The sequence below is a fragment of the Lissotriton vulgaris genome, chromosome 3_1 (assembly GCF_964263255.1).
Source record: "Lissotriton vulgaris chromosome 3_1, aLisVul1.2, whole genome shotgun sequence".
In the NCBI taxonomy this organism is placed as follows: domain Eukaryota; kingdom Metazoa; phylum Chordata; class Amphibia; order Caudata; family Salamandridae; genus Lissotriton; species Lissotriton vulgaris.
Genome location: NC_141689.1, coordinates 2,012,100,854 through 2,012,126,008, shown reverse-complemented (window position 1 = coordinate 2,012,126,008; position 25,155 = coordinate 2,012,100,854). Strand labels below are relative to the sequence as shown.

The window sequence follows — 25,155 nt, the reverse complement described above, 5'->3', positions numbered from 1 at the left end:
TCCTAGATTTATTCTCCAGGTGGCCTGAGATTCACTTTACCTCTAGCATAGAGACAGTAGAGCTCTGATTACCATCATGCCGGCTCCACCCACATTCAGCTATACTCGGGCTGAACTGTTGTCCTTTAGGAATAGGGTCGATGTTGGGTCATGCGACCCGGTGGACCCCTTATCTGGCCCGTTTGTATGTGGCTGTAGGGGCTGGTCCCTAGACAGACCGGTTAGGATTCGTACTTTGGAAGGGAGTGATCCGGTCACGCGCAATAACATCGCGACCCCTGTACTTCGGATCTGGAACCTGAACGTGAGGTCATTGGTCAAACATCACCAGCATATATATGACCTCATTGAAAAGGACTCCCCTGATTTACTTCTCCTCACCGAAACCTGGCTCCAGGACTCAGATGCCGCTATTCTCAATCTTACCTTCCCTCCGGAATATACGGTTTTCACATTAAATCGTGCTACGAGAGGAGGTGGCATCGCTATAGCGGTAAAATCGTGCTTCCCCGCGGAATGGAAAGCCCTTGGGTTGCCAGCCTGCGAGAGCGCCCTTTTTAAAGTGTCCTTTGGTCATCATTTTACGCTGAGCGGTATTCTTATCTACCGCCCCCCAGGCAATGATACAGTCTTTAAGACCGCCCTTGCCGAGATGGTAAGTTCTCTAGCACCTAGCTGTGCAAACTTTAACATCACTGGCGACCTTAACATTCAGTTTGACCGCATGTCATCTACAGCCATAGACACTTTGCTTGCAGATCTTGAAGCACTGCAACTTGTTCAACTTATAACACTTCCCACTCATATTGGGGGACACATTCTTGATCCCTTCTTCTCCACTTTGGAGAGGATGAAGGTGTCTAACCCGATCCCGGTTGGCTGACCGACCACCTACTGGTGGAAGTCTTCGGTCCCATTGATAATAAGCCATTCAAACCGGTGGATAGGCTGATTCTTAAAAGACACTGGCACAAGCTCAAACTTGAGGAGTTTTATAGGTTACTGGAGCAGAAACCCCTGAGCCCTTTTTTGGATGTGGAACGAGGATACGACCTGTTTTGCAAATGGATTTCGGATGCCCTTGATTCCCTTATACCTATGCGCTGGTCGAAATGTCATTCCAAGGTACCCAGCCCGTGGTATAACGACTCTCTTGCCGAGCTTAAAAAAATCTGCCGGAAAGCTGAGAGGGAATGGAGGTAGTCCTATGACCTCAGCCTGAAATCCTCCTATTTTGCCAAATTGAAGACCTATCATAGGGCAATCTGCAGAACTCGGGCCGCATTCTATGCCCAGGAATTCCAAACCAGTACCAACCCCAATAAATTAATTTTCAAGGTCCTTAAAGACCTTATGAATAAAAGAGCCACCTCGGCAGAAATCTGCACCGACTCTCATTGTGAGAGTTTAGCTTCCTTCTTTTTGGAGAAAGTGCAGGTTATCTACCGAGGATTTGACCTGTCTCTGCCTGATCCAGAGCTAGCTGGCCCGAACTTCTCGGGCTATGAGACTTTGACTTCCTTGCCTGATTTATCTATGGAGGCTTTTGACAAGCTGAGCCTCAAGATTAAATTAGGCTCCCCTCTGGATCCGCTGAAGCCAGCCCAAATTAAGATGCTTTCCCCCCTGTGTCGGGTTCCGATACTTACCTTGATCAACTTGTCGTTGTCTACTGGAATGGTTCCTCCCGCATGGAAGCAGGCGGTAGTTACCCCAATTTTAAAGAAGGCAAATGCAGACCCGCTCCTGCCCGAGAACTATCGCCCCATATCTCTTCTTCCCTGGATGGCGAGAAGTCACCGAGGCTCATGTCAATTCCATCTTGACTGAACATCTTGCTCACAACCTCATATTAGACCCGAGTCAGAATGGCTTTCGGCCGGGACACAGCACCGAGACCGCTTTGCTCTACATGACCGAGCATCTGCGTCTGGTGCTTGACTCTGGGCGGACGGCGGCGCTCTTTTTATTAGATCTGAGCGCCGCATTCGATACGGTGTCTCACCGTATTCTGATTCAGCGCCTAGAGGAAGCTGGAGTAGCAGGGACGGCTCTTCAGTGGTTCCGCTCATTCCTCTCTGACCGTTTCTTTAAGGTGGCTATACCACCCTGCCAGTCCACCATCCATCCGTTGAACCTGGGGGTCCCACAGGGCTCCTCGTTGAGCCCGACCTTATTCAACCTCTACGTGAAACCGCTAGCGGCGATCGTCAAACAGTGGGGCCTGACGATGACCTCATATGCAGACGATACGCAGCTGGCGGTGACACTGAGTGGAGACCCTGAAGTGGATGCCCCCAGATTCCGAGCGGGACTTGTGGCAGTGGCAAATTGGTCAAAAACCAATTGTTTACAACTGAATGCCAAAAAAACCGAAGTCATGGTCTTGGGGAAACATGCGGAGCTCTGGGGAGATCAGTGGTGGCCCCCAGAATTGGGCGTCACTCCCGTACCTGCTTCCGAAGTAAAGAACTTAGGGGTATGGTTGGATCCGGCACTTGCCTTCACAGGTCATACGAAGAAGGGTGCTGCCACCTGCTACGGAATCCTGCGAGGATTAAGGCCAATTCTCAGGTTTTTTGACCCCCCCCCCGGCAGCTCGTGGTCCAAGCCTCAGTTCTTTCTCGGCTGGACTACGGTAGCGCACTGATGCTGGGGATAAACCAGGCTGAGGCATCTAGGCTACAAAGGGTACAGAATGCTGCGGTGCGGGCCATTGTTGGTCTTTCCAGGCACTGTTCGGTTTCCAGCACTATTTCTGCCCTTCATTGGCTGCCGGTTAGGCAAAGAATCAAGTTTAAGGCGCTTTGTTTGGCCTTTAAAATTATGAAGTTCTCCTCGCCGCCTGCACTTGCTAACTTGCTCACCCCGTATGTCCCTTTGAGGTTTTTGAGATCGGAGGCTCTTCATCTCGCGGTCTGCCCCCGTTTTAAACTTAGCAGGATGGGTGGCCACTCTTTCCGAGTGCTTGCCGCTGGGCTATGGAATTCTCTCCCGGTGCACATTTGAGCTCTGGACAATTTGTCCATCTTTAGGCGTGCTATCAAAACTGGGGACCTGTTGTGAACCTATGGCCAGCGGAAGGCAAGCATGAGCAGGTAAGAGAGTTTAGTATTTCTTTACCTATTGGTTGTTCTGTCAAGTAGTCAGTAGATTGAATTTTTTTTACAGGTCAGGATATCACCTCTAGTATCTTAAAAAGGTTACGGAAATTGAGCAGTGGGCGTGAAATTGGAGCTGCATAAACTACTGCGACTTCACAGAGGTCAATTCAGTCAAATCCACTGAAATTCGTAGAATGTAAGAAAGTAACAATGTGGCTTTTGGATGGATGACTTCACATAAAATAACATCACAGGAAGTGACATCCAGGAAGTGCATAAATGGCCACGTTCAGTGCTAAATTACTGAAAGCATGTCAAACTGTGACTGTGTTTGTACAAAGACCCACACATTCTTTACATAAGATCATGGCTATGGCAAGGATGTATGACGTTACAACGCATACCATTACAACTACCTACCATTACAAAGCGACCATTACAACGCATACCATTACAACGCCTAGCGCTTAGAGGTGCTGGATAGTGGTAAGTATAATTTACTATTCCAACTCCAGTCCCCGTGGACACTAGGGAAGGTGTTGGAAAGTAAATTAAACTTATTCCCTATCCTAGAGCGCCCCCCAGCGCAATGCGTTGTAATGGTATGCGTTGTAAAAGTTGCGTTGTAATGGTAGGTAGTTGTAAAAGTTGCGTTGTAACAGGTGTATACCCTATGGCAATATTAACACCACCATATTCTACTACTTTAGGCACGCAGAGAAGCGAAAGATGGCTGTAGAATGTTTCAAATACCCAGTAAAATATCTTTGTGAGAGGTGATAGAGCGCCCAAATGGCAAACTGTGTTTTTACCTTGGAGTGTGAGAATCTGTGCAGTGCGCATGGTCCAGTTGCCACTGAAATTGTTCTCACATATAGTGTGAGTGAGTGTTTCCAGCCGGGTTTGAGGAGGGGTCCACAAAAGAAATTTCTTCATCATGTATGTATGAATGAATGAATCAATCATGGGTTTGTTGAGCGCGATACTCACCCGTAAGGGTATCAAAGCGCTGGGAGGGGGCCAGGGGAGTTGCAAAGTTTTGTCCATCAAGGAGGAGGTCTATCAAAGTGCCATGTCTTGAGGTCCCTCATGAAGTTGGGGAGTGATGTCGTCTGTCTGAGGTGGAGAGGGAGGGCGTCCCAGGCTCTGGCCGTGAGGAAGGAGAAGGAGTGGCATCCTCATCTGGACTTCCTGGTGCGAGTCACCACGGCATGGGAGAGCCGGGCTGATCGTAGGGTCCTTTGTGGTACGTGGAATGTGAGTCGGCTATTCAGGTATGCTGGCCCGCTGTTATGGAGGGCTTTGTGTGCGCGGGTGAGAATCTTGAAGGTGATTCTTGCCTCGATGGGGAGCCAGTGTAGTGTGTGCAGATGCTGGATGATGTGGCAGTGTCGTGGCAGGTTGAGGATTAGTCTGGCAGAGGTGATTTGGATGTTTTGAAGTTTACGGGGGAGGTTATTGTTGATTCCGGCCGAGAGTGCTTTGTCTGAAGCAGACTTGACAACGGCGAGTATCTGTGAAACTATTTTCAGTTTTATTGGTGAATGAAAATGTTTGGTGGAGAGCTCAGGTGGGAGCTCATTGCTTCCTTCATATACATAAATAATTGTTGCTGCTCAACGGAATCATCCTTGCGAAACACAGCCGGCCGGTTTCAGAATCATGGCAACACAACCTTTCGATTATAGTACAACAAAGAAACAAAATATAAAAATGTGTGAACGCTTGTTATGCATAAATAAGACAAATACCTAATGTGGTTGCAGGGGGACGCATGAGGTGCAGAAGGGCGACGGTGGGAGGATGCACAGTCCTTGCTTTTATCTATTTGTCGCTGTAATGAGTCTATCTCTCATCTGTGTCTTATTTAGATGTTCCCTTCTCCTTACAGCCTGTTTTATTATCAATTTGCTTTAGTTTCCTCCAAGCAGATGGTGGAGTTGGGGGTATATGCAGTGAATGGGACCTGTTGGCAGCCAGGCATCCCTGATATGTAGGCCCTTTTGCTATTTTGAGGAACCTTTGATTGACACAAAACTCTACTTCCAGGCCGCCTTTTGAACTCTTAATTCTTTTTAGATTCACCGTGGCTTCTATGCTCCTGGGGCCGTATTACACATTTTCATTGTTTGTGCCACGCCACACATTTCAAAAGGTGCACCAGGCACAAACAATGATAATGCGCTCTATTATGGTGAATGCGCTGCCCCCAGGGTATCCGCGAACTCGCGCTTCCCTAGGGGCAGCGCATTCATGTGAAGACACGGAGCAGCGGCTCCGTGTTTTCACAGTGCAGGAGGCTTCCTGCACTGTCAAAGGGGTTGAGAGATCCCCTTGCAGGGGGGTGCAGTCAGTGACTGCACCTGTCTGCCAGAGGATGTCTGGGGGGTCCATGGTACCCCTGTTACCTCCTGCAGAGGGCTGCTCTCAGGGGGCACAATGACAGTGGGCCACCCTTTAAATGGTGCACTGTCGGTGTGCCTCCAGCGGGCTTCTATGACTCTGCGCCCATGTCTGTAATATGGCGTGTGCTCAGTCAAAGTAATTCGTTCATTTGCATTGGGCACGCCCCTATGCAAATGAGGGCACACCCTCTGAAGGTAGCACTGGCACATTAAGTGCGCCAGCAATATTGGTATTATAGAAGGGGACGCACAAGCGTCTGCGCCCCCTTCTATAATACCAAAGTGCCCCGTGGCGCGCAAAGCTGCACAAACGCCCGTTGAAACCCTGGCCTGGACTCTAGAGGAGAGATTCAATTCAATCTTTGATCAATGATGATAGCACAGTGATGATGCTTTCCCCCACTAGCCTCTCAGGGTTCCCTTGTTTGCTACAGAGTAAGCTAAGGGCAAGAGATGGAAACTGCAGAAGAAACAAGGCTCTTGTAACCCCGTTTACTTTCTGTTTTCCTAACCCATAGCAGGGGTAGCAAGTGCAATTTTATGAGTATTGTTGGTCAAGTGAAGGATAGGAACTGGTATCCTTAACGAAATTCCATGCCCAACCGGTACATTTATTTAATTGTATGTATTTTTAGGTCTGGACAGCTCTATCTGCATTAACAGCCTTGTGTAATTAAAAAAAACATAAATAAAAATAATGCAAAGGCCTCTTCATTCATTGGTTTGTTCAACTGTGAGTCAACGTTTGCTCCCGCCAACCATATCGTATAGCACTGAGGCAACCGGTCAGCCCACTTCAGCCAGGGCTGGAGCCGAATACTTTATTTCACCAATGTTCTTTTTCTTTCAATTTTCTATCCTTCTTTTGTCGCCTTTGAGTAGCTAAACTTTGTTTTCAGATTACAATAATTCAAAGCCAATAGTAACTTCTCTTTGCACCAAAAAGTATGATATTTTCCTGTGGTGTACATTCGCACTAAAAGTATTCCGATTCTAAGTATGCCTACCTACTAGGAAGCACCTTCTGATGTTATTGTGGCATCTGAAGCATGTCTTACTTCTGATGTTATGGTGCCGTGGTTATATTCGATTCCATGTGAGGTCCTGGTATCCCAGGTGATAGAATGTGTTGATTCAAATGTGTTAGAGCTGTTACCTGTGATTAGCTGGGACCTGGATGGGTTTCTTCTTACCCTGAAATAAACTTGAATTTCTACTCCACTACCTTCCTCCTGCGTGATCCTTTCTTCATCTGTTGCAAGGATCTTACACTGGCGTAGTCGGCAGCTGAAAGGAAAGAAGAACCCAACAAGCCTCAATTACAATTTTAAACCTTCAATTTCCATAGGTAGTGAATGGACACTCCTACCTGAGGTACTGTGCCTTTGTCCCACATGTTACCTTTTGCCAAGACCCTGCATCTGTTTAAGCTAAAAATTCCAGGGACTGGGAGCTATCGTCACACACCATGGGACTGGGGGCTATTGCCTCACTTTTCACCTCTTTGTGCCCCTCTGGTGTTAGATGCCGGTGGTGTTGGATGGTCGACTCTGGCTCGTCCTCCGGGTTGTATTGTTCTTCTGACTCTTACTTAAAAGCTCCATTTACTGTGTCAGTATCTTAAGACTAGTGGCATGTACGAAGCAACATGTGTGCTGGTATTTCAGCATTTCAATTTGTGATTTCACTTTGTGTTTTGAGGGCTGTGATTTCACTTTTCTCTAATTTAGTTGCTCGCACCTACTTCGGCTATTAAGGTGTTGGTTGCGTTCACAGGCCACAGTGCTGTCTTTTGGATCAAGACTGCGTGTTTACAGGCCCCATTGTTGTCTTTCAAATCTACACTGAGAATAACACATCCTACCTCACTTCCCCACCACGTGCCAAAGAAGCTTTGAGCACGCTTCGAATTCTGCCTTCTGGTTTGTCTCCTCAGCCTTCAAGGAGCTCTTTCTTCACTTCCAACACCTGCGCCATCCCTTACGTGCCACGTCTGGAATGCACATCTTAGCCTACGGCAGCACGCATTTCACGCTGCGTGACTCATGGCGGCAGCCATCTTTGGCCTTATAATGTCAGTAAAAATAAAAATCATGCCTGTTTGGAAATGCTACAGGTGTGACAAAATTGGCCACCTAGCTAATAACCAGAAATGCCCTGCTTTGAATGTTATTTGTTCTGAATGAGAAAAAAAGGACCATCTTTCTCTTGTTTGCAAAACCAAGACCAGTTCTAATGTAATGTGTGTGGAAGCAGAGATTCCCCGAAGAGGATTTTGTCTGTGGCCAGATTGTAGTCCAATTAGATTCTGGCATGCAGCACAAGTCTTGACTGGTCGATACCAATCAGGTGGAAGGTGAATCCACTAGTGTTCTCTTTGACTCAGGTGCTAAAATCACCAAAGTTTCAAGGGTATTTTACAAAAACAAACGGGTCTACAAGACTTCACTTCTTAAACCCGATATAAATCCTTTGGCCTATGGTGGGGAGCCCATTCCACTATCTTGTTACTTCACAGGACTCATTGAGTACACAGGCTGTTACACCTCTGGCAAGATTTATGTGACGGAGAAAGGGGACAGTATAATCAGCTGGTTCCACCAAGGGGATTTGTGTGTCATGCTTGACCCAGGTAGCACGTGTCCCATCAAATTAAAAAAAGAAGTCAATGACATTCATGAAAACTCTGATCGTAGTATTGAAACTCAAATTAAGAAGAGTTTCCTCAACGTGTTTAAGGATGAACTTGGTTGTCTTAAAGGGTTCAAACTTGAAATACGTTTGCGTCTTGACTCACAACCCTCTAGCTGCAAAGTGAGAAGTGTACCTTTGGCTGTGAGGGAAGAAATGAGAAAAGAATTGGACAAATTAAAGCTAGGTGGAATAATTGAAGAGGTCAAAGGGACTGATTGGTTGGCCCTGGTGGTCGCAGCTCACAAGGCCAATGGGTCCCTCCACCTTTGTGTGGACTTGAGACAACTAAACAAATGTGTAATAGTTGATTGTTACCCACTCCCGAATTGTTGGTCTTTGCTAGGGGGAGCTAAGGTGTTTCAGCACTATTGACTTGGCTTCAGCCTATCACCAGATGGAGCTGGCTGAGGCTTTGAAGGACTACACAGCGTTCATAACTCAATTTGGCACATTCACATTTGTAAAGATGCCGTTTGGCCTTGTGTCTGTGGCGTCCGTTTTTCAGCGTGCCATGGAGAAGATACTCAAAGGCTGTAAAGGAGTCTGTGTCTACCAGGACGACATTCTTCTGTTTGGAAAGATCATAAAGAACACGAAGACTGTCTTAATGTTGTTTTGGGTAGACTTGAGAAATCTCAGTTTGGTACATCCTCCATCCACTACTGTGTCAGGTGAAGAAGTTGCGCCTAAGTCTAATCTGCTAGATACCATATCCGGCATGTATCCTCCCTCTTGTAGTGAAGAACTCATGAAACTCTTTGGAATGGTTGAATATTATAATAAGTTTGTTGAAAATGTTACTAAGGTCAGTATCAACATGAGGGTGCTCTTGAGGACAGGTGATGGATTCAAGTGGAATGAAGAGTGTGGCCACAAGTTTGTTTCTCTCAGGAGAAAGCTCACTGATGCCCACAAGCATAAAAGTTTTGACCCTTCTAAAACCCTTCTAACACGTCTATCATTACAACAGACACCAGTCTCAAAGGTTAGGGAGCCATCCTACAACAAGAAGGTAAAGTGAGTATGAGAACAATCATGTTTGTCTCTTGAGGGCTCAAGGACACTGAGTCTTGTTACTCCGTCATTGAAAGGGAGGCCTTGGCAGTGTTTTGGGCCATCAAGAAGCTGAAAACAATTCTGTGGGGGGGCCAGGTTTTTGGTGACGATAAATCATAAGCTTCTCTGTGAAATCTAAACAGAAAAGGGGATAAACCTAGTCTCAAGCAGAATAGCCAAGTTGGTTATAGTCCTTCAGGAGTATGATATTGAGATTAGTTTTGGGGCTTAAAGGATGAGTTGGCTGTTTATGATGGGGTTTTACTGTGTGGAACAACACTTGTTCCCTCGCTCAAACTTCGCAAACTCTTAATTGATCTGGCCCACAAATCTCATTCTGGAATGTCCAAAACAAAGGAGCAGCTCCGGTCCTCTTATTGGTGGCCGGGTTTGGATTTATATGTTGAGAGAGTCGTAAGGGACTGCATAGTGTGTGCTACGAGTGAAAACTCTAAGCTGGTAAGAGTCCAGCCCATGGTAATCAGGGAACTTCCCCGTGGACCCTGGAAGGAAGTGGCTTTGGATATAGCATAGAGACAGTAGAGCTCTGATTACCATCATGCCGGCTCCACCCACATTCAGCTATACTCGGGCTGAACTGTTGTCCTTTAGGAATAGGGTCGATGTTGGGTAATGCGACCCGGGGGATCCCTTATCTGGCCCGTTTGTATGTGGCTGTAGGGGCTGGTCCCTAGACAGACCGGTTAGGATTCGTACTTTGGAAGGGAGTGATCCGGTCACGCGCAATAACATCGCGACCCCTGTACTTCGGATCTGGAACCTGAACGTGAGGTCATTGGTCAAACATCACCAGCATATATATGACCTCATTGAAAAGGACTCCCCTGATTTACTTCTCCTCACCGAAACCTGGCTCCAGGACTCGGATGCCGCTATTCTCAATCTTACCTTCCCTCCGGAATATACGGTTTTCACATTAAATCGTGCCACGAGAGGAGGTGGCATCGCTATAGCGGTAAAATCGTGCTTCCCCGCGGAATGGAAAGCCCTTGGGTTGCCAGCCTGCGAGAGCGCCCTTTTTAAAGGGTCCTTTAGTCATCATTTTACGTTGAGCGGTATTCCTATCTACCGCCCCCCAGGCAATGATACAGTCTTTAAGACCGCCCTTGCCGAGATGGTAAGTTCTCTAGCACCTAGCTGTGCAAACTTTAACATCACTGGCGACCTTAACATTCACTTTGACCGCATGTCATCTACAGCCATAGACACTTTGCTTGCAGATCTTGAAGCACTGCAATTGTCCAACTTATAACACTTCCCACTCATATTGGGGGACACATTCTTGATCCCTTCTTCTCCACTTTGGAGAGGATGAAGGTGTCTAACCCGATCCCGGTTGGCTGGACCGACCACCTACTGGTGGAAGTCTTCTGTCCCATTGATAAAAAGCCATTCAAACCGGTGGATAGGCTGATTCTTAAAAGACACTGGCACAAGCTCAAACTAGAGGAGTTTTATAGGTTACTGGAGCAGAAACCCCTGAGCCCTTTTTTGGATGTGGAACGAGGATACGACCTGTTTTGCAAATGGATTTCGGATGCCCTTGATTCCCTTATACCTATGCGCTGGTCGAAATGTCATTCCAAGGTACCCAGCCCGTGGTATAACGACTCTCTTGCCGAGCTTAAAAAAATCTGCCGGAAAGCTGAGAGGGAATGGAGGTAGTCCTATGACCTCAGCCTGAAATCTTCCTATTTTGCCAAATTGAAGACCTATCATAGGGCAATCTGCAGAACTCGGGCCGCATTCTATGCCCAGGAATTCCAAACCAGTACCAACCCCTCTAAATTAATTTTCAAGGTCCTTAAAGACCTTATGAATAAAAGAGCCACCTCGGCAGAAATCTGCACCGACTCTCATTGTGAGAGTTTAGCTTCCTTCTTTTTGGAGAAAGTGGAGGTTATCTACCGAGGATTTGACCTGTCTCTGCTTGATCCAGAGCTAGCTGGCCCGAACTTCTCGGGCTATGAGACTTTGACTTCCTTGCCTGATTTATCTATGGAGGCTTTTGACAAGCTGAGCCTCAGGATTAAATCAGGCTCCCCTCTGGATCCACTGAAGCCAGCCCAAATTAAGCTGCTTTCCCCCCTGTGTCGGGTTCCGATACTTACCTTGATCAACTTGTCGTTGTCTACTGGAATGGTTCCTCCCGCATGGAAGCAGGCGGTAGTTACCCCAATTTTAAAGAAGGCAAATGCAGACCCGCTCCTGCCCGAGAACTATCGCCCCATATCTCTTCTTCCCTGGACGGCCAAAGTCACCGAGGCTCATGTCAATTCCATCTTGACTGAACATCTTGCTCACAACCTCATATTAGACCCGAGTCAGAATGGCTTTCGGCCGGGACACAGCACCGAGACCGCTTTGCTCTACATGACCGAGCATCTGCGTCTGGTGCTTGACTCTGGGCGGACGGCGGCGCTCTTTTTATTAGATCTGAGCGCCGCATTCGATACGGTGTCTCACCGTATTCTTATTCAGCGCCTAGAGGAAGCTGGAGTAGCAGGGACGGCTCTTCAGTGGTTCCGCTCATTCCTCTCTGACCGTTTCTTTAAGGTGGCTATACCACCCTGCCAGTCCACCATCCATCCGTTGAACCTGGGGGTCCCACAGGGCTCCTCGTTGAGCCCGACCTTATTCAACCTCTACGTGAAACCGCTAGCTGCGATCGTCAAACAGTGGGGCCTGACGATGACCTCATATGCAGACGATACGCAGCTGGCGGTGACACTGAGTGGAGACCCTGAAGTGGACGCCCCCAGATTCAGAGCGGGACTTGTGGCAGTGGCAAATTGGTTAAAACCAATTGTTTACAACTGAATGCCCAAAAAACCGAAGTCATGGTCTTGGGGAAACATGCGGAGCTCTGGGGAGATCAGTGGTGGCCCCCAGAATTGGGCGTCACTCCCGTACCTGCTTCCGAAGTAAAGAACTTAGGGGTATGGTTGGATCCGGCACTTGCCTTCACAGGTCATACGAAGAAGGGTGCTGCCACCTGCTACGGAATCCTGCGAGGATTAAGGCCAATTCTCAAGTTTTTTGACCCCCCCCCCGGCAGCTCGTGGTCCAAGCCTCAGTTCTTTCTCGGCTGGACTACGGTAGCGCACTGATGCTGGGGATAAACCAGGCTGAGGCATCTAGGCTTCTAGGCTACAAAGCGTACAAAATGCTGCGGTGCGGGCCATTGTTGGTCTTCCCAGGCACTGTTCGGTTTCCAGCACTATTTCTGCCCTTCATTGGCTGCCGGTTAGGCATAGAATCAAGTTTTTATGTGCTTTGTTTGGCCTTTAAAATTATGAAGTTCTCCTCGCCGCCTGCACTTGCTAACTTGCTCACCCCGTATGTCCCTTTGAGGTCTTTGAGATCGGAGGCTCTTCATCTCGCGGTCTGCCCCCGTTTTAAACTTAGCAGGATGGGTGGCCGCTCTTTCCGAGTGCTTGCCGCTGGGCTATGGAATTCTCTCCCGGTGCACATTTGAGCTCTGGACAATTTGTCCATCTTTAGGCGTGCTATCAAAACTTTCCTGTTTTCTGTACTTGGTTAGCCGTTTTTTCCTTTTTCCCGCGTGTTCAAGCGCCAGGACGCCCCTTTGCTGGGGCAGCTGCGCGCTGTACAAATAATGGTAACATAACATAACATACATGTAATAAAGTTTTTGGAAACTCTTGTGGCCAAGGAGGGGTACCCCAAAGTTATTCTCACTGATAATGGGGTGCAGTTAGTCTCACATAAGATGGTAGGATTTTTGAAAGTTCGTGGCATCGAGCACAAGAGATGCTCCCTCTACCACCCAGAAACCAATGGCATGGTGGAAAGGTTCAATAAGGTGTTAAAGGAAACCATCTCTTGGGCCAAAAGCTCTGGTCTCAATTGGAAGGAGGAGGTTCTTTAAAAAGTTGAGACCTATAGGGTGACCCCATACAGCATGACTGGGAAGTCACCTTTTGTTCTCTTCAAAGGTAGGTCTCCGTGTACTATGGTTGAACCCTCTTGGGTGAGGCACCTAGAGGAGTCCATCTCTGCTACTCCGTCTGATAGGGTCTCTTCTGACTTGCTAATGAGGGAAAAAGCCGTGCTTGTCCAGGAAGTTGTACTTTGACTCCAAGAAATCCACCAAGGACACTGTGCTCAAGGTGGGTTACTTGGTTGTCCTTAGGCAACCTGGTTCCAAAGTTAAGTTCTCCAAACCTATACGCGTCACTAAGGTTTTAAAAAACGCTGTAAGAACCCAGGACCACAGTGTTTGGAATCTGAACAGGGTTTTGGTGTACAAAGGGCCTGTGTCTAGTGAAAGTTCCCAGGTTAGAGAAAATGCTGGTACTCCACGTTTGTCCTCCAGGGTTGTCAAGAGGCCAGGGTATTTAAAAGACTAGGTATCTTGAAAACATGCTCATGTGGTTAACATGTTGTTTCTGCTAATCTTTGGGTCTTTTATTTTCCTCCCCTCCTCCCCTCCTATTTTTTTTGTTTTTGTTTTCTCTCTGGGTTAATGGGGGAAGTTGTGTGGCATCTGAAGCCGGTCTTATATCTGATGTCATGGTGCCTTGGCTATGTTTGATTCCATTTGAGGACCTGGTATCCCAGGTGATTGAAAGCAATTATTTTTTGTTTTATCCTTTCAAAGCAGCAGGATTGCCCTTAAACATTTTACTCAAGACTCAAGATAAAAGCCAGGCCTACTGGCTTTGGCCATGCTTGTTCTGGAAAACCAGCAGAATCCAACTACTCAGCGTTTGTTATTTTTTTCAAAGGTGAACTGGAAATTATCTGTGTCTTCCTTTATGCATCATTCCATATACCTTCTGGCCACTATATAAGTAACTGCAGTGGTGAATGGAAGGATTTCAAATTCATGTTTTCCTTGTAATGCAGATGCTCTAGGTCAATGTTACTGTTTCTGTTTCACAGATATACCAAAATCTGAAATCAGTGCAGCACATGAGTGTGTATGAGAAAAAGGACATCCCGGACAGATTCTACTATAAAAATGGAAACTTTGTTGCTCCATTGACTCTGGTTGCTGAGGAAGGCTGGTTCATTGCTCAGGTACACGATTTATAAAAAAAAACTATGATTCTCAGGCTCAACTTTTCTTCGCCTTCGCCTGTTTCTTCTCAGCCTGGGTATACTTTCATGCCCCGTCAATAGTGGGTACTGTATTCTTTCACCTTTTTGTTTGTTTGTTTGTTTGTTTGTTTCTTTCGTTCTTTCATTCTTTCCTTGCCCAATTCTATTTCCCTCTCCTCATCCCATGATTTTTTTTAGCATTCCACTCCACTTGTGTTTACTGGCCCCTCTCTTCTTCTTCCTTCGTTCTACCATCCTACAGTTGTTACCATCCTCCTCCTTTCGTATGAATTCTGCCTTGCACTCTCAGTGCCGCCTAGTACCAACTAATAATACCTTTGGGCTTGTAGAGTAGCCATTGTTTTAGTTTGTTTGCTAATTGTTCATGCTGTTTCATTTGTAAATATAATATCTAAAAAATTGTTAATCTGTACAGCGAGTTTACATGCTTTTGAAAATTAGTGCTATATAAAAATATGAAATAAAGAAATTAAATAAAATCTCACCATCACTAGCTCTTTGTAGCATGCCTTCCACTTTCACAGACGTTTTACGCTTCCAGGTCCAGTAGAGGGGTTTGTCTTGCATTCTGGGACCTGTAGTCCTGGAAAACGCCTGTCTCTGATTGATTAGTTCAGCACACATTGACTTGTAAAACTTGAAAGTACTGCTTTCATGAAATGCTTCTGTTCATAGCACAGGTTGTATCAAACATAGTAGAGGGCATTTCACATGAAGCATGCCTTGAGCATTTATTTTGTTGAACCTAGACAGGCAGCTAAGCATATACCTCTTGACTGTGAACAACGTGCTGGGAAAGGTCAATCAAGACTTGATCCATAGAAATCAAAATTAGATTTCACTTTACTCATACCAGGTATTGTTTAAATATCAGTAATTTATTTGTATAACTGGTATTGTTTGCAGTGTAGGCATATGGGATACCTTTACACTGTGTGTGTAAACTAAGGTATTGTATTGAAAGCCTCTGTCAGTCCTGTTCATAATAATGTTCACGTTGAGCAATAAAATTAGCCACATTGAAAAATGTCTCATTCATGACATTGAGATTTTCATAAGGTGGGTGTTCTATTTTTTTCACCCCGAGATACTCGGAAAAGTAGGTGAGAATATAAAGAGGGAGTGATCTAAAAATAGCAAGGTCGTGCCTTGCCTTGTACCCAGCTACATGCTGCAGTGAAACTGGTATCCTGACTTCAGTTTGTGGACTGGTATCACACTACTCAAGCGTATGGGCAGAGGCCCAGAAAATGCAAGGTCCAGACCCTCTTGGTGGCCTGGAGGCCCACACCAAGCATGCCTTCATACTAGCAGGGGACGACTGTTCCTTCCCTGGGTGCATTGTGTAAAGCAGTGGGAGTAGCATACAGTGTTATGTGCATTTGTATTGTGACCAGACTTTATGTGTGTTGGTGACAGCATTGTCTACTGACCCTCTCATTTAAGGTTTAGCTGTTATATGAAACCCAGAACCATGCACTGACATCTGTGTGCATGTTGAGTGCATGTCTGTGCACTGCAGTGTTTGCCTAGCACACGTTTGTTATTAGTACTCTATCTGTAGCATTCCTGTGGCTGGTGGCTGGTGACCTAGACACTGAGAAGAATGGAGACCGTGTACCCTTTAGTAATCCATGAGGAGGTTGTTAGCCAAGAACTGCACAGTAGCACTTCTTGAGCACTCCCTATTGGCATATGTTAGGGGTGTGGGGTGGTACTGCAGTTTCTGTTGTTCAATGACCGGCCTGCCCTTGTGCTATAAAGGCCTTTATCTCTGTGCAAGTTCCAGAGTGAACTGTATCACAAGTGCAGCAGAAGCCCGATTCCTGCATCGCCTGTCATTCCGCCGCGGACTTGAGATATTGATCCAGCTGGATCCAGAGGAGAAAACGAAAGCCACGCCACCACTGAAGAGGGAAGACCGGATCAGCCTGAAAGTTGCAACGTCAATAGTCATCTCATGGTGAAGAAACTCAGCTTGGAAGTTGCAACTGCTACACCCGACCGCCGGTCTACCCACAAGGGCCAAGAATTTTCATGCCAATAACCAGTTAATAGTACCATCGGGGCTCAAGGAGGAGTATTCTACCTTGCTTAGTAAATAAGTCCGACTTCATGGAGAACTTGGAGTGTTGGCTGACACATAGTTAGTCAACAGGGTTAACAAAGGGCTGGAGCAGCATGGTTCTAAGCCAACGGGAGAGAGGAACTACCAACGAAGGTTCAGTAAGAACAGGAAGGGTCTTCCAAGCCAAGGCTGATTACTTTTTATAGGTGTCAAAAAGAGGGGCACTACAGGAGGGACTGTCAGATAAGACTTTCTTTCAGCTTTATCCACCATAGCAAGTTTCAGGACTATGGGTGAGGTCCATTGCCTTGGAATCCATTGCTCCTGCTCCAGAGAGCGAGAAAAATGCAATACTCAAATCAGACCAGGTGTTGGAGTCTAAGCTACAGGCAAAGCTGCAGGGATTGTTAGCTGCTGGAGGACCTATCTGGGAGGAGATCAGCCAGGCACACATTGAGTCCCCTATGCTGGCTTGCCTTTGAAAGGAAAGCCTAGGCACAGGTCAGCATGGGAGTGGACAGAACATTTTGATGGCTGCAGAGATGGACTACCTTACAGTGAGCCAGTGGATCATGAGCCAGGAGCTAGCTAGCTTAAAAGTCTGGTGGCTCCCTTAATGTACAGAAGTTACCTGCTGTCACTGAACCACAAAGTGCCCTTAGCAAGACACTTGGACACCTTGCATAGGTTGGATATTTTTGGTTTACTGGCCAGGGATGTGTGGAGACACAATGGTTCTGTAGAACATGCCCTACTTGCCAATTAAGTGGTAACACCAAGACTCCATTAGTGTTCCTGCCAATAGTAGGCTTGCAATTCAAATGGATGCACATTTACATTATAGGTTCACTTGACCCACCACAGATTCGGGTAACCTATATATCTTGGCTGTGTAGATCATGCCATCAGTATTGGAATCTTTTCAACTGTTGAATTTCCGAAGACAGTGATTTTTGACTGTGAATTCAAACTAACTTATTTTACATAAGGGGGATGCGGTTGAAAGCTACTGTGACCTTACAAATGCAGTGCACCCTGGTAAATAATAGCTCAGATACTGAGGGAGCAATGGGTGTGAGTTGTTGACCACTGGAAGAAGAGGATTGTGTGTATTCAAAGCTGGCCTCTATGATATTGGTGGTATCTATGAGAATGGGATTGATCCAGCTGAAATACCTGCATATAGTGTACTACAGTCTCAAAAGTCTAAGCAAAATGAACAAGCATTTGCAATGCAATAGGTCTCGCATTAGGAAAGTTTGAGCTATTGGTATTGTAAATGACACATTTTTTGTTTATGTGTTATAGCTTTGTCACTTGCAATGCCAATAGTTTGAACTTTGGCAAATGTGACACCTGTAGCATTTGTAATGCAATCTGTGTTGTATTTACGTGACTTACATGTATTGATATCACAAATAACAATGGCTTTTACATTCAATCCACCTTTTGGCTTCCAGCCTCCTGAGCCGCTCCAACTCAATACACTGTGTAAAAAACCTGGGAAGGCTGGGTGGTAGTACTTATATGGTTCCTGGCGGTTTTCAGAACTTTCCCTGCACTGAAATGTGAGGAAACTGTGAGATATTGGCCAAAATGTGTAGTTTGCAGGTCATTCTGCATACGAAAACCTAATGGGATACACGTAGATGAATGAGCCCTTACACAACGTGATCTTGCGTCACCTTTCTGATGAGCAAAAGGTTCATTAATGTATCATATTTTCTCGCTCTAAATTGTTTGCAAAGAGGAAGCTATTATTCCAGAGTTTAACCAGCATAATTAAGTAGGATTTTTTAACAGGAAATTATGCAGTTTCATGAATTTAGGATATATCAAAGAAAGAGCACAGATAATTTTATGAATGAGGTCAATCGTAGTAAAATTAAAACTTTCCCTTTCAATAGATAGCATGTATTCTGATTTACTAAGTTGAGACGCTTCTGCGTGTTTAAGCAAGTGATTTCATTGCATTTAGAAGGCACCTTATTTTTTCCTAACATGTTCTTTGCAGCCCTGCTAAGTGCCAAACATCGAAGGTTAGATGGACTCATTTCGGTGCATATTCCCACATCACTGGACTGAAATGCAATGTCCCGCAAATGTAGTAGTGCCCCTCTCCCTCCACGTTTCCTCTAGGTGCTTTACAGGCACGATGCCGGTGTCTGTGCTGGAGGAGAGATTCAATGCTAGCAGCATCTCGCTGTTTAGTGTCTCTCTGCCCTCCACTGTCTTCAGTCTGGTTCAACTTAGACCAGTACTGCTCCAGCAGGTACAGTGCTCACTGCGTATCTGGAAAGTACCAAACAATAGTGTCATGCAAGTCTGTAAAAGAGTCACATGCGTGGATGCAGGCGAGTCCTACCCACATGGACAGGGTAATGAAAAAATGTCTGTAATAATATCCGGAGGGTTGACAGAGGCTCTATATAATGGATGTGGCCAGCAGTATAAAAAATGCAACGTTGCTTATTTTCGGGGAATCTGATTTTTAGACGTAACACATACACATATAATGAGCGACCATAACAGACACATAATAGGGTGTAAGGTTGCAAATGCCGAGGACCGCAATACCAAGTGCGCAGAACGACTGCCGTAAACGAGGCCTGACACGCAAAAGGGATTTCCCGCCGGGAGAAAGGAGAGGCGTGACACGCACTGAAGGGGCGGAGAAACAACGGAGCGGGCTGCGGAGTCTGGTCTAACACGGAGGGACAGGACGAGAGGAGCCGGTGAGGGGGGGCGTTGGGGCACTTTGACGGTGCCCGCCCCCCAGTGATGGAAGCCCTGCTCGTGCCCGGTGAGCGGGGTTGGGAGTGTGTGTGTGCGGGTTTGTAAGAGGGGGGAGGGGGGTGCGCGCGCTTGTATGTGCCTGCGTGTGTTGTGCCTGTCTGCGTGTATGTGTGTGTGGGTGGGGTGTGGGGTGTGGGGGCGGCAGGGTGTGTATGTGTGCGCGTGCGTGCATGCAGAGGGGTGGGGGATGGCTGTGTCTGTGCCGTTAATGCGTGTGAGGGAAGCGAGTTAGTCTGCGCAAGCGCAGCTCAGACGCGCGCTCCCGGGGTGAAATCTGACAATGTGAAAGCGCGCGTCTGATAGCTGTCCACAATCCTAAATACGGGCCACAATAGGTCTGAAGCAGACACCTTCAATGCTCACGCATTGAGGGTAGGTCTGCTCGACCTAAAAATGGGCCAGACCGTTGCTGCCGGTGGTGTAAAGTAGAATTGGGAACTTCATATCAGATAATATGGGTATGTCTCTTAATACAGAGATACTGGGGTTGTATATGTGCTATTGTAACCCAGGTGATGAGAAAACCGGTCACACCAGAGCCAAAAGGGTATTATTCAGCTTGCTGGATGAATGGGGAGGAAGGAGCACTACTAGACTACTGGTGGCTGTGGCTTTCCTTGCCAAAAGAGACACTGCAAAGCCACGGATGGTGGAATTGTCTCCCTCGGTAGAAGAGTGGACTCGTGGGATGACTAATAGCTGTGTCATTGTTGTTTAGGATTTGTGTATATTTCTGATTTTAAGTTATGCATCTAAAATCAACAAAAAGTGCTATTCAAAAAGAATAAACAGCACAATGCCATTGAACCACCTGCCTGCGAGACCTGACAAAATGACTCCTGGGGATGAAGAAGTGGAGCATGGTCTGATCATGACTCAATACCCCTCCGGATAACGGTGCTGCAAGCCCCCAACCTGCACCCAGCTAACAGTGGAAACAGAGCAATGCAGGGCTGCGCAGACAAGTACCCTAGACTGCCTTGAAGTACAGGTGCGCTGGAAGAGAGGCGGACTCCGAGGGACCCGAGGGGTGAGCAGTTACAGCGAAGAGCAGCCGCATTTAATAAAATTGTCCAGGACGCATTGTTGCTGACCTTCAACTCATGGACTCTAAGAGGGAGGACGGTGAGGCCCTGGGCAGAGGTGGATGAGAGAGGGTGGCCTCTCCACCGCAGGGAGCATGATATGCCTAGGGGTGAGGGCCCCCTTGGAAGCACGGACACACCCAGAACACAACTGCCAAATAATCTCTGGAACTGCGCAAATCGATAGTGTGAGGAAGATATCAACAAACTGAAACTTAGCGCGGAGTGCCCTAAACATACTAGGTGCTAGAGGGACTAATGAGGCCTCCCTGAGATGACCATCTTTGTTTTAAGTAGGTATAGGAAGATTTTTGGGATGTGGGTGGTATACACTGCTATGTGTAAATATGGATGAGCACAGCAACTCTTTGTGACAAAGCCAGGTCTGAATTTGCATGCGCCCTCTAATACAGTTTGTCTTTAACGAACTGGAGAAGGGAAATTAGGCTGCTCCTCCATAATGGTGGAGGAGTGCCGCTCCCTACTAAAAGATTTTAAAAAATGATAATATTAAGGCATTTTATTATGATTTTATTTTTGCTTGTCTGACAGTCGACGACGCAGTCTTCAGCAGGGCCAGGTAATCCGGTGTGACAGTCATGGCAAGGGGAGGAGTGGTGGGCACATTTAAGTGCGCATGTCAGCTTGGCCTGCCATCTTAGGCCGGTCAAACAGACATTAACACTCAGGTTTCTCCAACAGTGCTGTGTTGCTAAGAATTGTATTCCCAGCATGAGAGAAGCGTCTGGATTGGCATCTGGCAGCCTCCGCAGTGTGTAGCTGGAGTCGAAGATCGGGAGAGAGGAGCAAGGCAGAGGCCGTTGGAGAAGCAGATAAATGCAATTTTAATTATGCCTTCCAATTGGATTTTTTCCTCCCCTCACCCCAACACTATGCAATGCGAGCAGGCACCACTGGTAGTAGCCCCACATACACCTTCCTTGAAGGTATATTTTATGTAGTGTGTGTGTGTATATCTACACGTGCATATGTAACTGAACTGTTTAAGGATGATGACATGGAATTTTAATGGTATGCTCAAACTGTGACTGAGACACTGGCAGTGAGTGTTAGATGCCACCCCTGCTTGTTTATTTATTTATTTAGAAAGTTTTGTAGCGCGCGAACAATTATTGGGTTGTTACCAATACATGCATATACTTGATTGTAAAGTTGTATGGCATGCTCACTGACACATTTTATTCTGTGATTTTATCTGATGTAAGAGTGAATGCTCAGTTACTATTAACTGTTTATGAAATGCTGCTTGTTTCCTCCAAAGTGTCTTCCTGCCTGTTATAATTGCTTGGTGACCATAGCCTGAGTCTAGGTCCACTCATACCTTACATGGGGGTAAGTCTATTCATGTCATAAATTACACAAGAGCACAGAAAGTGCTCTTTTATTTAATGCATTACATTTTTTAAAGAAGAATGTGTAACATTGTACCACAGGATATTTATGAGAATAAATGATATCAACCGGCAGGGTGCCATTAGGTTCACCTACAAAAAAAAAATGCTTATATCACTCATGCCCTCGGGAAGAAAACCAGCCTTTTCGATGCTGAGTCCAACTGATATGGACACTATTCAAATGTGCTGTCCTGTCTGTAGGGCCAAAATCAGAGAGGTAAGTCTGCAGAAGACGGCCCCAATGGAGAAAGTATCCACAGAAGACCTCACAAAAGGAGCCATATGCCCCAAAGTAAGGTGCGCGTTAATCAATGCTACGTCTTTGGTCAAACATCATCTGGAGATGGCAGATGAGGAGAACGATGCAGTATTGAATGAGCAGTCCACCCAGCAGTATGGGCCGTCTCGGATCCTCCTCCACCTGACCCACAATGGGACTATTACACAGGTTCGCAGTCATCTCTTCAACAACCCCCGACTTGATCAAGTCCTGTAAATTCTGTAATAGAGCTCCCTCCCCTGCTTGCAGTATTTTGTACTGGGGAATACGAGGCAGGACAGCATTGTCCTTGACCAGAATAGAGACTGGAGGCATATGTAACAGCCCTACATCTGTATCGCCTGTAGCCCACAACGTGGGAAACACATCTTTGAATTCAGCAGGTTGGGGCGCATCCTCAGACAAACACAGCTTGGAACTAACCACATTAGGACCCATTGTCCTATAGACACCTCCCAGGGAACAATAAATCGTGGGGTACAACTTCAACAAATCCAATCCCATCAAATTCTTACCACAATTTGACAGTATAAATGGCGAATCAACAGTAAAGGAATCAACGGTCAGTGCAAAGTGTTTGGATATGGGGCTCACAGCCAGCACACCAGAAAAGCGTACCGAAACATTATTATAGCCAGACAGGGCTGCCCCGGGGACCAGTGAATGAGAAACAGAGTTGTTCATTGCGCCTGTATCCAACAAGAATTGCTTAGCTGAGCCCTGCAAGTCAGCAGTAACATAAGGTCCGCGCTGATCTACAGGTCTCTGAACTGGTCCCTCACCCTGTCCCTGGCTGTCCTAACTATGGGATAACCCAGTCACTTCATCCAAATCGTAGTCATCATAATAGTACTGTCAGTCCCGACGGTCATCGAAATAGTTCCGATCAGAGCGACCCTGCTGTTCCTCATTTTCCTGGCCTCCGTCATGACCACCTACTCCACGACACCATCCATGAGAACCTCGCCCTCTAGGGGCCGAAACCTTTTGCAACAACGTCGGGCACTCACTGCGCCAGTGTTCTGCTTCCTAACAATATGCACACTGATTAGGCCCCACAGGCATGGCATTTTTGCAGCTGCTGGGCCGGACCAATGCCACTCCTCTCCCGCTCCCTCAAGATACCTGATGCATCATCACCTTTGTCTTTAACTCTTTTATTTTTCTTCTCCACCTTCTCCTTCTCTTCGTTCTATCTCTGCTCATAAAACTCAATACGGACAAGACGGAGGTGTTGTTTTTTAATCAATCGATCCCCTTGTCACCCGCCACCTGGTGGCCTGCGGAACTCAACCCACCACCTTCTCCGGTAAAGGTGGCACGCAATCTTGGAGTCCAATTCGACAACGAATTATCCTTTAAAGCCCAGATCCAGACAGTAACCTCGGCATGTTTTAGGAAACTCCACATGCTAAAAAATTTCTCCCCCTTTCTCCCCACGGAATCACTGAAGACAGTGACGCACGCTTTAATCACCTCGCACTTGGACTATGCGAACAGCCTATACGTGGGATCTTCTCCATAGGCTGCAGAACGCCGCAGCCAGGCTGATCTGCAAAGTTCCCTATCGACACTACATTTCACCCCATTTGAGGAAACTGCACTGGCTCCCGATCACGGCTCGTGTCAAATTCAAGGCCTTGGTCCTAGCTTTCAGAGCCCTCAATGGAAAAGGCCCCAAATACCTCAGACACAGACTAAAACCAGTCCAATCCTGTCTTAATCTCAGGTCTAACCATCTTCGCCTTTTACTCACCCCCAGATTCCGCCTTGTTAGAAAGGGCGGCAGAGCCTTTACAGTGGTAGTATCAAAGCTATGGAACTCCCTTCCCGTTAGCCTCCGTCTCATTGACATCGAATCTCAATTCAGGGGCAAACTTAAGACTCTCTTGTTCTCAGGCTGTTAAATCTCTTCTCCCCGTAGATCCGCATTCCTCAGCCCCGGGACACCCCCGTTGGGGGTAGCTGTGCGCTTAACAAAAGTCAATAATAATAATAATAATAATACTGTGCCATACTTAATATCACTGGTGGGGAGGAGGTAGTCCAAGTGCTCTCTGAAGCCTGCAACCGAGTCGCAATCTCGGGAAGCAGGTTCATAACAAATCTATTAAGGAACAATCGGACACCTCCCTCCATCGATCAGATACACTTTCATCCTTCTTCTGACGACATGCTGTTAACTTATCCTAATCTACTCTTCTAGGTGGAAATAGAGTGCATGTAGGTAATAACTCAACCTGGCAAAGCTAGTATCCCCGCCTTAGGCTTCTCACCAAGCTTCCTCTCTTCATCCCATGCCCTCATCTCATCCCAAGTGCCACCCAACTCCACAACATGGTCCTGTGTATGCACCTGCTGCCAAATATCAATGGGCACCAATAACCGAAAAACATCTCAATATCTGCCAATGTTATCACAGTCGACGATGCAGCCTCCATTAATTCTTTATAATATGCAGTTAGTTGTATTTTTCCTAGGGTCGGGTAACTGAGTCAAAAGAGACAAAAACCTCACTCCTTTTCCAAGGAGTATAAACCCATTCTTTCTGGAAACAGGCCTCTACTCGCTGTCTGACGACAGCATCCTTCTGATCTCGCAGCTCAGGCATCTCCGGGTAGAAAATAGGATGTACTTCCCTCGCCGGAAACTGGGACACTGTTGTCGGGCTCTTCTGATGCAACCTACCTTAATAACCAAACAGTGTTGCAATATTAATAAAAACGTTTTTAGGGGCCATGTCGGCAGCATACACACTGTCCAGGATGTCATAAATTATCTGAGGAGCGACACCATTGAAACACTGTTCGCAACAACCCTATTAAAGTAGCTGACATATGCTTGAGGGCATGCTGCTGTACAAACTGTTCATACTCTTTCAACACACTCCACACATCTTCCATGCTGTAAATCTGATTCCGAGCCCATTGTGCAGCCTTATCAGCTACCATCTTTTTCTCTACATCTCCCACATCAGATCAAATCAGCAACTGCCCCATTCGCTCCCAAGCGGTCGCTCAATCCCCGACATGCAGTCAACGCACCAGCGTTCCAATACTCAGCAAAGTTGGGGAAGAGATTATCGAGGAAGACACAATAGATGAAGGGGCAGGCACTACATTTCTTAATGGCTGCATTGAGGA

At 46.6% G+C, this 25,155-nt stretch overlaps 1 protein-coding gene across 1 annotated transcript in view; it reads left to right on the top strand.

The window, feature by feature from the left end:
- The window catches only part of ENPP6 (ectonucleotide pyrophosphatase/phosphodiesterase 6), a 335,439-nt gene that overhangs the window by 262,713 nt on the left and 47,571 nt on the right, over window positions 1–25,155 (top strand). Inside the window, exon 6 of the mRNA XM_086962479.1 lies at window positions 14,189–14,326. Within this exon, the coding sequence (XP_086818605.1) occupies window positions 14,189–14,326 (138 nt within the window). The remainder of the gene's footprint in view (window positions 1–14,188; window positions 14,327–25,155) is intronic.